This window comes from Dermacentor variabilis, chromosome 2 (assembly GCF_050947875.1).
Source record: "Dermacentor variabilis isolate Ectoservices chromosome 2, ASM5094787v1, whole genome shotgun sequence".
Classification (NCBI taxonomy): Eukaryota; Metazoa; Arthropoda; class Arachnida; order Ixodida; family Ixodidae; genus Dermacentor; species Dermacentor variabilis.
The window spans coordinates 29,089,816-29,105,281 of record NC_134569.1 but is presented as its reverse complement, the minus strand read 5'-3'; the positions used below and the strand labels follow the sequence as shown (position 1 = coordinate 29,105,281).

The 15,466-nt window shown below is 42.7% G+C and overlaps 1 protein-coding gene across 1 annotated transcript; it reads right to left on the bottom strand.

The window, feature by feature from the left end:
* Nucleotides 1-23: 23 nt before the first annotated feature.
* On the bottom strand, nt 24-10,783 carry Use1 (Vesicle transport protein Use1). Its single transcript, XM_075680049.1, has 6 exons — nt 10,650-10,783; nt 9,717-9,769; nt 9,569-9,647; nt 9,286-9,445; nt 3,949-4,127; nt 24-207 (listed from the first exon to the last, which is right to left on the bottom strand). The coding sequence occupies exons 1-6, from the start codon at nt 10,749-10,751 to the stop codon at nt 28-30; spliced, it is 753 nt and encodes a 250-aa protein (XP_075536164.1). The 5' UTR covers nt 10,752-10,783; the 3' UTR covers nt 24-27.
* Nucleotides 10,784-15,466: the final 4,683 nt, after the last annotated feature.

The following is a 15,466-nucleotide window of genomic DNA, read 5'->3' as shown; positions in this document are numbered from 1 at the left end:
GGGGTCACTAACATGGTGTGTGAGCTTTCATCGCTTTGGAAACATGCGCATGAAAACAACCATGTTGAGGAAGACAAAAAACACAATCGCAAGCATAAGCCAGATCCAACAGTTACATGAACGACGTATGTGCTCCTCAAGCCGTCGCTGCTCGTTTTGTAGCCGCTCGTAGTTTTGGTCCGCAGATTGCACGCTCTTCTGAACAGCCTGGAAGGTAAATGAATTTTAGTTCACTTCAACGTGGTGTATTCATGTCAGCAAAATGTTTGCACTTTGCTACTTACTGTATTTGCAAGATTCTACCACACAGTTACCGCCCAAATATAACGTCAAAAAAGAAAACTTAGTGCCAATTCTACTGCACAGATCAAGTAATGAAACCTTAGTGGACGCATACTGTGTTTAAACAATGTTATGGAACATACAAAGGCACACAGCAGAATCCTAGTGGCTATCAGAGTCTGATGACGCCTCCTTTTCACTGTCTAACGACCACAGAAGCTCATATTCATTTATTGCATTAGAAATGCTACACTTCTGGAGACTCGTGCAACCATCGCCTGCGGGAGGGCATTCCATGCACCATGGACCCACTTTGCGATGTCTCCAAGTGTCACTTTCCTCAGACGACCCGGTCAATGGCAGGCAGCTACCTTGCACTCAGCTTTTTTTTTTTAGTAAGAATAGGTTTCGTTTTTTATTTTGAGTATAATTAGTCATGCTTGTAATATGCATGCAAATTTGAACGCACCTTTTATTTAAAAAAGGTACATGCTAGAATTGTGCAAATACAGTATTACTTGTACTACTATAACTACACGCAGTAGGCTTGCATTAATTCGAACAAATTTCAGAGGAATTTGTTCGCCAGCAGCTATGTTTTCAATGCATTCAAAGGCCCCTTGGGTTAGATAAAGATTTCAGTTTATATAGGATATTTTGACTTCTCAGGGGGCAGTAGAAGGCCGCTAAAATAGTTAATGAGAGGAGCTCATAGAGCATGAATGAGCAAAAAGTTGAACATCTGTGAAGCTTGGTTTACAGCCTGGACTTTACAGTTGCACCAACTTGGTCGCACCAGTAAGTACAAGGCTTGATGGTAAAAGTACACAGAAATTATGATTTTCCACTGAACTTGTGTTGCATAAACTTTGGAGCTTGTAGTACAGTTTAAGGAAATGCTTCTCTTAAAATGACCTCACGAGCATGTCTATATCTACAGAGGACAATTCTGACAAGATGAACAGATTGGGAACCTTAATTTCATTCCCAATGTATTAACTCCAGCTAGGACTAATGGAGTTTCAAGGTCTACAATATAAAATATACCATGTGCATGTTCGAAGACATTCTACCCACCGTGGTTGCTAAGTGGTTATGGTGTTAGGCTGCTAAGCACGAGGTCGCGGGATTGAATCCCAGCGACAGCGGCCGCATTTCGATAGGGGCGAAATGTGAAAACACCCATGTACTTTGATTTAGGTGCACATTAAAGAACCCCAGGTGGTCAAAATTTCCGGAGTCCCCCACTACGGCGTGCCTCATAATCAGATCGTGGTTAGGCACATAAAACGGCTTTTTTTTTTCTTTTCTTTTTTTTCTTTTTTGAGGACATTCTCCTAGACCCTCGTTTTTGAACATCCAGAGGTAATTTTGTGTCCCGATTCCGACATTTGTTTCTTCTTGGCGCCACATGAACCTCAGAAACGACAATCCAGCGTTATTTATGCCCAATGTATCATATATGCTACACTAAATTTGATACCTTACAATTCTCATTTATGCATGGCAAACAAACGCATAGCCTGTAGCAGTGTCCTTGGTATGCTGACGCGATTCAGTTATAGACACTTCAACAAAACAAATTACCAATTAAGGAATTACTGAATTAATGAGGTTTTACCTCAAAACACATTTCAGTGTTGTTTTTTCAGTATAAGCATACTCTCCAAGGTTAGATATAAAGGCGAGCAAATTTCTTTCGTTTTCCTTGGCATGGAACTGTGTCAGCATTACAGGGTTAAACACACTCAAACAATTTTGTTTCATTTAAAATATTCTCAACATGGTATAAACACAGTGTCTCTATATGCGTTTTAACAGCTTGAAAGTAGGGGTGTGCAAATGCCGAATAATGGATTTCAAATCTAATTAAGAAAAAAGAAAAGCTGAATATCAGAAAATTTAACACAAACATTTATGCTAACAAATTTTGTGCAAAAACATGGTGCTGCATATGCGCAAATGGCTACTCATATTACATAACAAGAATATAGCTAGTTATCGGTAACTTAAGTACTTAAGAATCGAGATGTATAGTAAACTCTACTCTTACTAACGCCAAATTAGTATGATAGCACTGATCACAACTGAGTTCATATATAAAGGTCTGGAAAATATTTTTGCTAATAGGATTTCAGTCGAATAGAATTAAATGCTTTTTTACCTCTGAAGCTGAAGAAATAGTGAAGTTGACCAAAATGCCAATGAGGCTTTCAGTTTAATAGTAGGTTGTACTGTGCTTAATAGCAATCTTCTATTGGAAAAATTTTGCCTTCCAGTATTCTTCCAGGAAACAGGAGGGTTCTTCCAACTTTATGGCAGGTGGTTTCTGTGGGTTATGAGCTCATTAAGGCCAATCTGCTCAACAGACAAAAGCGGGGTATGCGCGTCGCGTCGCTTGGTGCCGAAGGTAATAAGTTTTCAAATTGGGAGGTCCACAGCAAGTTTGTTGGCAGTTTGTCGGCTTTCTGAGGGTTGTGTGACTGCTGTGAATAGATCCGCATTGATTCAGTACGAATCCGTAACTTTAGTCCCCAATACTTGACAACGTAGCTCCAATTAAGCCTCACAGGCTAGTGTGGCCAATGTGTGATTTGTGACGAAAATGTGCTGCCAGCCGATGTGATAAAGGGCCACAAACCATAGAGGAAAGATTGTCGCAATGTGTTTCTACAGGGTGCTCATCAGTGATTGGTCGCGAGATCACACGTTCGGGTCCGCAGGCCGGCAACTACCGCGAGCACACGTGCCAAATTCATCTGCGTTCCTGCCTGTGGGCAGACAACAGCGAACTGCGTGAATCTACGTGCGTGGAAACTGAACATGTGTATCCATTATGATCAGCACACCTTCTTGTGGCTGATTGGCCCAATCTTTGCGCATGCTTCTGTGCTTTCCATGCGTGCTACTTTTATTGCTCGCTCTGTCCGTGTGTAGCGTTAACCGTTTTGATGGGTCCGGTCAACCTGGTCAAACCTTGTAATGATGAGATCACACACCATGAGAATGCTGTGCATGTCAAGGCACCGACCACAACCCGGTCATTCACCAAGGAATATTCGAGAAACAGTACACCAGATATTCTATTCACAAATCAAATTATTCAAACGCTCGCTGTGCAATTCGAAATAGAATAATCCAGTATTTGTACACCCCTACTAGAAAGTCAAGAAGGCAGCCAAGCATTCAAAACTATACAAAACTATTCCTTTGTGCTCTCAATTCATTTGGTGCAATTACTTTTTAATTCTTATGTGATTCTTTGCACATTATTATTATTATTAGTAGTAGTACACAGTAGTAGTAGTAGTAGTATTGCAGGCATGTGACACCATGTTGAAAAACCACAACTACAGACAGCTCTCCACATTTCCAGTGTACATGACAAAAATGACACGTTCCAAACATTCCACTGAACTGCAAAGTTTTCTAGAACTCTACTTGCTGCAGTCAAGTGCTTCTGGTACACATGGCAACTGTGCACAGTTTAATTTTCATAGTCTCATTGCCACCACTGCTGCTGGACCACCAGTGCCTGTTGCTAGCACCTTACATGGTGCGGTATCCAAATGCTTTTAGCAGAATTTTTGTACCTGCTCTAGCACTCGCATACATTAAGCATGCAACTTTATCCGCCACAACCACTGCAAGGTAAAAATATATTACCTCTGTGTCCTTCTTCACAATGTGTCCAGCAAGCACTGCGTTCTGCTTTAGGTTCTGTGCCAAGGAGACCATCTCCTCTGCAATTTTTTCCTGCATGGAGTTGTGGTAGCGCAGAACGGCATCAAAATCTTCACCAGCACCCTGGCCTGGAGCTCGCTGTCGCAATCCCTTGTCACCTGCTAAGAGTTCAGGAGAAAAAAAACAAAAAAGAAATTGGACTTGGCAATGTATGTGGTAGATTTATAAAACTTTTGAATATGTGTCAGTACTCCTTTACAGTTGACGTTCAATCTAAATGGCTACTGGACTGGTCAGAACATGACAACAATTTTCTCTACTGCACTTTGCTCTACTCACTGTGCATCTGAGCAATGGAAGAATGTCAACCTATTGGCCCTTCATTTAGGCCAGTTTCCCTACACTAGAAACGACGCAGTGTGATGTAAAGAAGGCAATGGGCAATGTTGCCGAACACTAATTTTGTTACGCAAAGTAACATTGACATTGCATGGTATGCTAATGCATGGTGACGAGGCCATGCAGAAATGACAAGATCAACTGCTTTTAGGCACGCACTTGCAAGCGCTAGTGGCAGTCTTTTCAGCCGCATAAGGTAGCCTTGTAATCATAACTTTTTTTTTTTCTCACCATGCCTTCTCGCCAAGCCTTCACACCATTAATATAAAAACAGTTTTCACGCCCTGCTATTCCCAACATTTCAGATTTTCTGTCTTTATACTGCACATTATAAATTGTGCTTTAATAAATGAACACAAAGGAATCATTAGGACCAATTAAGCAGTTTGTCCACAAACTCCGGGCTCTTCAGAGCATATGTGGTCATACAGTATCATTTAAAGTGCAGCCTTGGCCGATTAACACATTCACTGTGGGGTGGATCATGGGTGTGTCATGGCAGTTATTCCCCCTGTGCCGCTGTGCAAAGCTTTCTTGCAATGTGAAAGCAACATCTTTTCTATAAATCAATGAAGAGAAAAATTTCTTGTTCCTTCTGGCTCGACGCGTCATGGTGCCATCTCTCTGTACCTTGAGGAACTTTCAAAGAGGCACAACTCCCTGGTGACTCACCAGTCGACCATGACGCACTTGAGAAATATGACTACTGACCCACTGGTGGGTCGCCACGCATCGGAATTGAGACTAAAAAGTGCTGCCACAGTGAACATGTTAACATGTGTGCATACCTTCACAACCAAATCGGAAATTCATTCCATCTGTAGTAATGAATAAAAAAAAATTACTTTCTTTTTAGTTCTAAAGGTTGCGGCAGGTGATACAATTACTGTATCAAGTATGTTGCAGTAAAACATATTCAGATTTAATCCAATGAGAGGGTATAATGTCCACTGTTGAATTCCATGTGTAGTAAACATTTTATTGTGAACGATTCTGTTTAGCCAGAAAAGCCTGGCTGTCTGAGTGATGCGCCACGCTATAGTGTGGTATGACAGGAATTTTTCACCTTCTGCTAACCTCTCTAATCTCAACTTAACCTTTCTGGCAACACATCACCAGAACGAAAGCATAAAGTTCCTGCACACCTTTATTAACTCCATGCTGTACCCGCTTAGATAAATACTTTAGATTTGACAAACCTTCCCGCACCCATAGTTCTCACAAACTAAATATTCTGCCACTGCAATCTAGAATTGACATTTATAAACATAGTTTTTTTCCCCCTCAGCAATTGAACGTTGAAATGCATTGCCCGGAAATGTTTGTTCTTTCTGTCTGTTGTTCTTCTGTCTGCAATTGTCATATGATGTTATCGCCACTCCTACTATAGCCCAAGATGGGCTGCAGTATGTAACAATAAATTAAATCAATAAATAAAAATTTAGATGGCAGTGGTGGTCCAACGTACTGCGACATTTACACCATTTTGCTACAGTTCGACTTGCCTGCTCCTGGCTGCACCCACTCAGGTGCCATTTGAGCCAACTGCACAAAAGTGCGGTATTTTCGCGATTTCACGGCAATTTAATGTTTTCAGTAGGGTTATGCAGCTACATTCAACGACCGATTTTCCCGACGCCCTATTTTTTTGGACATTCCCGATAATTAGGGCGCCTTCGCGGCACCGTCACGGTACCCTATATAGAGTCACTGTATCAGAACGTCTCAAGTTTCGGACGCAAGAGCTCTTTGCCGACCGGTTTTCTGGACTTTCTGCCATGACTGCAGGTCTGAAACGGCATTAATCGAAGTCACCACCGCCACCATTTTGATTATCTCGCCGCTTCGAACAGGCGCTCTGGCAGCCGCTGACAGCCGTAGCCTCCACCGCGGCAACGCTAGCCCTAGCTACTTCGATGTTCGCTACCAAGCTTCTTGCTGTTCAGTGCCGTGTATTTCATCAAAACGATTCGCCGCTGTTACCAATGGCGCCGACTCCGCCTTTGTTGTCCTCGCTAATGGCTTCGAAGCTCGGAAAGCACGACGCGTTGCATAATGACGGTTCCCAAGACTCAGCTTCGCCTCAATATGGCAGTGTTACGCGGGGAAGCATCCGCGAGGTATTGCGGTGAAGCATACAAAAAGTGGCAAGAGGCAATTGTCATGGGACACGGTATGGATTCCTTAATTACACACGCGTACAGCTGCCATGTCTTGTCACATTACGAGCTCCGATACGCCTAATAATTGTACTGGAAGGCCTTGAGAGCTATTTCGGACGTGCCTGTGGCAACTTGAGCCCTTGGGGGCAGTAAAAGGTAGTGCTATGAAAGGTCGGTCGGGTATCGGCGACAGAAGTTAGTGTTTTATGCCGAATCGACTCGTATCTATTCGCAGAGGCCACACGATACATGGGAATCCGACAAACCACCTCGCAACGAAAGCGAGTGCACGGGTAGGTACGAACTTGTTCTCGACCACCATCACCGTCTTTGCAACACATTGTACAGACGCACCTCATCTTGGCGCCGTCCATAGACGTATAGTCTCTTGTCGAGCTTCTAGCATTGTTATTGGGTGTAATACACATTTTGTTTTGTGCGGTAAAACACATCAAAGCACATCTGTCATTTGGAATGCACATAAGACATTTGCCATCACTTTTTGTCTTGTTCCTGACCGCAAATTGTTCTAGCTCATTTGTAATTTTACGTCTCTCTTGCATCCAGGCACGTATGTTTGTTCTCATTAGGCTCAAAAATTTTATTTACTTGTTTACAAAATTAAGTTCCTTGCCTGCCCAAATAAAGATGTTTGCAACATACCGTGTATGGTATACCGTCCGTGGGAAGGCAAGCTTAATTGGTCGCTGTTGGCCTTAATTGTGTCTTGCTTCACTCTTGAGCAGCACTTACTGATTGCACAGTAATAACAAGCTTCGCCAAATGGCTACAGATTACTGCTATACTACTGCAAGCGTTTGAGAAAGACCACTTTTCTGCTCCGAAACTGCTCCAATATGCTGGTGTCGCTGCTCCTAAACTGCTCCAGAACAACATTTTTCCTGCTCCAAAAGTTGCTCCAAATATTAAACTGGCTGGGCCACCACTGATGTGAGATAAAAGCTATCACATTTCTGCTGAAATTTCATGTTTGATCATGTACATTCAGCAATGTGAAGTATTCAAAAACTATTTGAAATATATTTGGATGTTCTAATAGTGACTATTCGATTCGAAGACAGAATCGAATAGGATGATATTTGATTCATTATTCAAATGTTATTAGTAGTTGCACACCCCTAGTAGTGGCTGCAGAGACAGAGTAGAAAAAGTATAAAGGGCATGAATATATAATTATTGGAGAAAAATGTTTAATTCCTACTTTAATAAGTTCAGGATGCCACCACATTCATTTTAAGCTCCGTATGCCTAAAGGCAGTTGGCAATGGTAAGGTCAGTATGGCCTCCTAAACTTATATATGAACACACATATCTAGCATGCTCATGACTGACAAGTTTTGTGAGCATGTTCTTGAACACTTGACAATGTTGTTAGTGATCATTCACTGGCCTATCGCAACGACCTGTCATTGACCAGTGCCAAATGGCCTTTTGTTGCACTATTGAAAATGCAACTGCTCTCCAAAGTTTGAAGATAGTGAAGTTCTATTTAGACATTGCAATGAAGAAGAGCATATTGTGGTCAATATGAAAACAGATTACTGACGTGCTCACGCCCTGAAAAAGCTTTGTGAGCATGTCCTTAAACACTTGAGACAGTTGTCAGCAATTGCTCACTGACCTTTGCACTCACCAATCGTTGGTCAGCACCGTATAATCTTTTGTTGCACTATTGCAAATGCAACTGTGCTTCCAAACTTAAGGATAGTAAAATTCTATTCAGGCACTGTGATGAAGAAATGCATCTTATAATCGAGATATGCCGTCTCAATATAATTGTGGTAGTCCATGCAAAGCTGGCCTCCAATTATCCTTCAAAAAGAATAACTTTCATGCCTGAAGTAAAATCTTTTGAGAGTGAATACATGTCCATGGTTGAAAAAATTGCTGGCACCTTCGCCACCTTCATGCACAGGTAGCGCAATATTTCAGTTAATAGTTGTGGTCTGTGTCATCTTTATTCATCTTGTGGCTGCTTTTATTTTTCACACCTGGTTTTTTCAAATAAAGAGTTATGGCAGTATTCAGGCATTTGTCGGAGCTTAATTTTGGCATGTGAGAAGCAAAATTCAGGAGGGACTGCAAAGTTTTTTTGTACCTAGAATCCAAACATGTAGAAACTAGATTCACATTATGCCATGAAGGCCTGCTAGATAGATAATAGATGATTTACATTGACATCATCGTGGCCACCATCTTGGGGTACCAGCACTTTGAGAAGTTGCATAAACAAGAAACATGACAGTACAACAGGTGCGTCTTGCACAGAGTGACCAACCAATAACAGTGATAATCCAGTGAAAAATGGCGACAGTCACAAAGCAAAACAATGTATGCGTGATAATAAGGTACACTGATGTTATCATGGCAGCCACGTTTAGGTACTAATAACAGGGTGAGGAGCTGTGTCCGTGACATCATAAGAACTATCTATAAACAGTGGGCACACAAACTACCACAACAGTCTTTGTAAATATATGCACTGCATCTTGGACACACTTGCACATATAAAATCTTGAAGGTCGATGACCAGATGCTTATCATATTTCAGGGAATTTGCTGCAATGGTGTTTAGTTGCTTTTTTTTTTTTTTACCCTCTTAATGCATTGTGCAGTTGCTTATAATTGATGCATTATAACTGATAACCACCAAGTGTGTGGCAACCTGAACTCATCTAAACTAGCACACAGATGAGCTGCACAAAGTCACTCCTCATGCCTTCCATCACATTCTCACCAGTTGTTCTGGCAGAAGATCGGGACTCCAGCAACTCCTCACGGACATCACAAATTGCCTTGGTCTGCCGTTTGAGCAGGATCTCCTTGGCCTTGTCATCCGGAGCAGGCTTTAAGGTGAGCTGCTCATGGCTGAGTGCCTTTTCTGGACTGTTGTGTGGCTGCAGTGTTCCGAATTAAAAGCTCCCTATCAGAAAATTTTACTACCACATAGCATCCCCCCAAACAATACTGCCACACAAAATGCTTAAAAATGAATAACGCAAAAGTCCTATAGTACTTGCCTGCGTGTCCACAGCAATAAGGCGTTTCAGAAAGTCCACTTTGCTTGTGTAATGCACCAATGTGTCCTTGCTTGGTTGACTGCAAATTATGTCCCCTCAGCGTTAGGATAAGAAAAAAAAATGTAAATAAGAAAGTGGAGGCACTTACCATGTGTTTATGTTCCTCAGATCTAGTAACATGTCTTCAAGGCTTTGAACATACTGAAAAACAAATATGTTGACCGTAAATCAGTACAATCAGTAAGGTGCTGCAAAATGACGCAACAGGTGATTTACGATTTAATATATTTTGTAGTAGTCGATCGATCGGCATTGCAAATCTCATTCATTACATTCATTGTACCAGCTGTCACTGATTAAATGCCACGCGCATTAAAATAAAAATAACTTGTAATAAGAATCTCAATAACTTGATGTTAATTAAGAACATAATGCAGCCAGTACACATTAATACGGGTGCCACACGGCGCACTTTTGATCGCGATCAAGCCCGATCCGGATCGAATTTTCTCGGTCGCGTTTGGCTCCTTTGCACAAAATGCGCGAGAGAGCCAATCGCAGTCGGGAATTTCGATCCGGATCGGTGCCGATCGCGATCAGAAGTGTACGTGCGACACCGGCATAATATGCGAGTGTCGCATCACAAACTGGCTTTCGACACTTGGCTATCTCGTGCGAGGCTTTGCTCTCGAATAATCGAACAAAACCGGTACATTTGCTCATAGGTACTTGGGGCGTGAACATGCATGTATTAGTTAAAGCTGCTGCTTTCATGTTTGCATGCATGTCTTTCGCGAGACCCAAGTTCGGTTACCGATTTTTCAACGAAAAAAAAAAGGGGGGGGGGGGGTCAGAAAGCCTCGTCAGCTAGCTGAGGGTTTTAACATTTCAGGATTTTCATCCTGGAACATTACAGCAAAAAGTGCGAAATGATAAAGCACCCTGTAGTCAAATTCCTGCGGCCACACGGTCGAAACTAACTGTTGCTTCCTAATCTGACAATGTCGATGCAACTGGACAGTCTATAACGTCACCGATGAGAGAGGCTATGCTCAGCTTGTTTATTAGCCCGATCTGTTACCTTTTTGAATCGCCAGTTTGTGGGATTTCGGTCATCAGCAAGAGCTTCGCACCGCTCCAACAGTCTACAAAAGTTGATCTCTAGCCGTGACACGGGCGCCATGCTGGAAGCCGACGACACCGACGTGACGTTGATGATGACGTTTTCATCACCATCATCAATATTTAGGTGGTGATGATGATGGCAAATAAAGGCTGCATTGGTTTCGCTTTTTTTGACGCCGAAAAGAGTGACAGCCGCCAAACGCGCATCGGAAGCAAGATTAACATAATGTAACATAAATAAACGTTGTTACGTAAACGGCCCTCATCAGTTATTTGCAGTAAAATAAGATTTATTAGAAATGAGAAAGCAAAATTTTGATTCATGCTGTAAAATTTTTACAAAAATTGCAGAAAATCAACAAGTATTTAAAGAATTTAAGGACAAAGCTTACAAACTCTTTTGATACACCACACTGCACCAAAAACAGATATCGCAGTTTTGTAAACTCTAACTCTAGCAGCATCTCAAACGGGCAAATGTGATGTACGAGTTTATAGCTTACATAATGGTTACAAAGTTTGAGCGTTTCACAAATTAATGGTGGTATGTTTCAACGTAGTGTGTAATACATCAGTTTTATTCGTTTAGATGTATCAGTATGTGCAGTGCGTACAGAATTGTGGTACATTTTTTTATTGCTCAGTTACAGTTATAAATTTGATCGATACTTGGTGATCTGTTTAAGCTTTTTACAATCTTCAAGAACTTTTCTCAAGGGTGATGGTTTAAATAGAAAATGTACTTCCAAAAGTCAGTAGGCTTTAACTTCTTTTAAATGCCACAAGCCATGCCAAATTCGGTGCAGTGGAAGCTCAGAAATATGATTTCTTCGTTCTCATGTATTCATAAATAGGATCTCCTAAGGTAAAACTTCTGCCTTTAAAGCCCATGTCACTCAATAAAGCAATTGGCACCTTTGCTTTCCTAGCCCTGTTAGAAAAAGAAAATGACAGCCCTGCCATTTGAAGGGTCGGCTGCTGCAGAAATGTCGACTGGCTTTGCTGCCTATCAGCATACCAAGAAATGCAATATTGTTGCAAGATATTCAGTGAAAAAAAAAAAAAACAGCGCCTACATTTGTATTCCAAGTAGTCGGAATAATAACGCAGGTCGCCGTAATTGTAGTGCTCCATTTAATGATTTTATTTTTTCCCCTTTGCAATCGCCAACATCTTTACAATTTTACATTCACAAACATAAGAAGATTACAGTATGCATTCACATTCAGAAATGGAACACAATTATGAAATAGTTCGGTACACAACATAAGTTGTGTACCGAACATTAATGTTTGTGATAATTAGTGTCCCTTTAATGTACCGAACAGTACATTAAAGGGACACTAAAGGCAAATACTAAGTCGACGTGGACTGTTTAAATACTATTCCAGAAACCTCTAAACGCTTGTCTCGTACCAAGAAAATACTTAGTTTACGAGGAAATTGCGTCTGAAGGGTCCGAATACCTTTATTGCAATTCAAATCTTCCGCCACCCAACTTGGGGTGGCGGGAGGTCAAGTGACGTATCGTGCGTAGACCGTTCGGGCATCCCGCGACATCGCATGGAAGTTGAATTATCTGATACTTGCAGGTTGTGCAAGTTTCGCAAACCAGCGCAGCACTACGTGATAACTACTGAAACGCGAAAGCGTGGGCAGCGCGGAGTCGAGCGAAAACGAAACCTTTCGACCGCCCGCGTCCACGGAGTAACATTTAGGAGGGGAAACTCCCGTCAGCGCACAGAGGAAGGAAACTAAGGAGAGGCCCTACCCCCTCCGCGCGCTAGGAGAAAAGTGTGGCGGAAATGACGTAGTAGGTTCTCATTTTTTGCAGATTTTTTAATTTTTTTGCTGTATGGCCGCGCCTTTTGGGCCACAATGGCGGCGTTGTTATGGTTTTGAGCGCTCACACGTGTTTCTCTGGTAGGTTTCGTGCCGTGGCAAAGGCGCTGTGTGGGCGGGTTTGCGTTAGTCACCGTGTCTTGTTGCGCTGTGTTACCTGCACCGTGCTCTGCCGGATGTTGCGCGAGCGCGCGCGATACCACGCGCAGCGCGGTGTGGTTTCGCGAAAGATGTAAACAAGAGAGGAGGGTGGCCCAAAAGGCGGAGCATCGCCATGAGCAACGCCAACTTCCGGCTTCACTTTTGCTTCACAGAGTGACGTCAGGGCCTCTCCTTAGTTCCTCCGTACGTCAGCGCGAGCGAGCGCGGGCGACCAGATAAGGTCACAGTTGCTGTATGCGCCGACGAGGCCGTATACAGTGGCGGCGCCATGCGGCGCGTCGGAGAAGCCGCAGCGAAAAAAAAAAAAAAAATGCAGCGCCCAGGCAGGCGGCTCCGGCGCGCTCTCAACGGCGGCAATTTCTTTCCAGGCCGCCAGGCGCCGCCAGCACGATAACGGCTCCGCGGGCTTGTGACTTTTTCTGGTCGCCGCAAACAGCGGAGTTTCCACTCCTAAATGTTTCTTGCTCCGTACCCGCATCGTTGTCAGGGTTATTTCAATTAGTTTTTTCTAAAAGTGAAATAAAACTGGTCAAGTAGCATTTTATTTCGTCTTACAATACAATACAATGATGTTTTGTGCAACGAGAGGCTGAGTACTAGTGACAGAATTTAACTGAGGAGTGCTTTCGTCATCGGGCAAGTACTTGAATGCCCCGGGGGAGTCTCTAATCATGTCTTGCATTTACCTCAATTTCTCGATAATTAAGGCTCTGTTTGCGACATAGACACTTTAGAGATTCTCGAGGACTAATCTATCACTTTAGCTTGACTTAATATTTGCTGTTAGTGTCCCTTTAAGGTCATAAAATTAATTTAAGCTCTGCATAACCATCTTTAAATGCATATCATAATTACGATATCTTCTAAGAAATTACTGTGCGCAATCCTTCCCCAACGAAGTGGTTCTGCATTATATACAGACCAATTCAGCTTCTCAAATGCAGCTGATCCACTGTGTAGGGTAAAATCATTGAATTACCTGCACATTGCCTGTCACTGATGTGGAGTTTACCATTTCGAAATGTCTATGTGCACCTTTTTTGAAAATAAGCCCACAGCAGCACTCAGAGATAATTCGTAGGGGTGCACAGCCTATGGGGAAGCTCCCCAGGCAAGGAAGTGATAGGTAACCTATGTTTGACCTGTCTTTTTGGGACTCAGCCAGCGAAATGCGGCAGTACCCACACTTTCCAATCTCAGATAATGAAGGCCAGTGACACCAATTCCCCGACTACTCTACCAAGCAGCACAGCAAGAATCCAACATGCAACTCTCCTGGGGCTAGTTCTCAATCTCCTAGACCACATAAAGACATCACTATTTATTTATTTATTATTTCTTGACTTACTATTTGCAGTATTGGAGTGCCCCGGCAAATCAAACACACTTCCAAACTGCCTTCATGCAGTCTCAGGTGCAGTTCTGCTTACCATGGCACATTCCACCACATTAATAATATTTGGCGTTTTACGTGCCAAAACCACTTTCTGATTATGAGGCACGCCGTAGTGGAGGACTCCGGAAATTTTGACCACCTGGGGTTCTTTAACGTGCGCCTAAATCTAAGCACACGGGTGTTTTCGCATTTCGCCCCCATCGAAATGCGGCCGCCGTGGCCGGGATTCGATCCCGCGACCTCGCGCTCAGCAGCCCAACACCATAGCCACTTAGCAACCACGGCGGGTGATTCCACCACATTGGCATGCAGGAAGACAACCAGTACTAATCTTGCAAGGTACTGCAATCTTGCAATTTTCTTCCCCTCACTATTGCCACAGTGTTATCGACTCCAAGGCACACAGCACAAGCTGCATCCAAAGCCACTCACACAATGACTGTGATGCATTCTGTGAACGCAAAGGCGGGGAGCACTTGGTCTTCAGGCTGCAGCAATAAACTAGGTGGATGGGCATACAGTCACACACACTGTTCAGGCACCTGTGTCCTCTGCTACGCACAGTTACATAGAAAGTGGCATGGATTAGTGAGTGCAATTTGGTCGTAAACTTGCAAGCAGCATGAAAAAACAGAGAGAGGGGCAGAAAAACGGACAATACAAGCACTGCACTAACTGTCTGTTTTTCTGCACCTCCGTCAGTGCTTTTCGCACTACCTGCAACTTTCCAATTATGAATACTAACTCGCCCAACTTTCGGTACTTTTGAGTGTAATAAACCTCACTGACGCTAATTTCTCTTCAAGGCCTCTCATCCACTAGATTACAGGGGGAAGGAAATGTTCCCTGCCATCAATTCAAAACATTTCCAACCTCAGTTGCAATGGAGTGAAATATCCAGAAAAAGAAAAAAGCACTGAAATCGTTTAATCTACATGCTTTTAATGTTCAAACTACAGCATAGCTGAATTTCGATGCAAATGCACTATTATTGCACTTATGCATCATAGTATGTCACTGCAAGTGCACAGCAATTGAGAATTGTGCTTTTATGCATTTTGTTGTTCAGTATGGTCACCGTTTGTAAACATAAGCATGCAGCTAATCTTCAAGGTCTGCACAGGTACACAGTTTCTTCTCATTACTACGTTAGAAAAGATCTCAAACTATATTTTGTTTGCATATGGCACAACTTCTACTATTAGTGATGCCCTTTGGCAGTGGTATTTGTTACAAACTTAAGTGTAAGAACTATGGCACACTTACAGCATTGGATGAAAATAGATCTCACAAACCCTAGTGCATGTTATGTTGCAGTCACCCAAGCTTGTATTCGTAATCAATTTTTGCACCTTGTGACCGACATAAAGCAG

Bases quoted from the DNA above. Each gene is read 5' to 3' on its own strand.
- Use1 (XM_075680049.1), bottom strand. From the start codon at position 10,751: ATGGCGCCCGTGTCACGGCTAGAGATCAACTTTTGTAGACTGTTGGAG. The intron at 4,128-9,285 runs GTGAGAATGTGA...CTGAACTCTTAG, and splicing joins ATCTTCTGCCAGAACAACTG to CAGGTGACAAGGGATTGCGA. The intron at 208-3,948 runs GTAATATATTTT...TTTACCTTCCAG, and splicing joins TTGTGAAGAAGGACACAGAG to GCTGTTCAGAAGAGCGTGCA.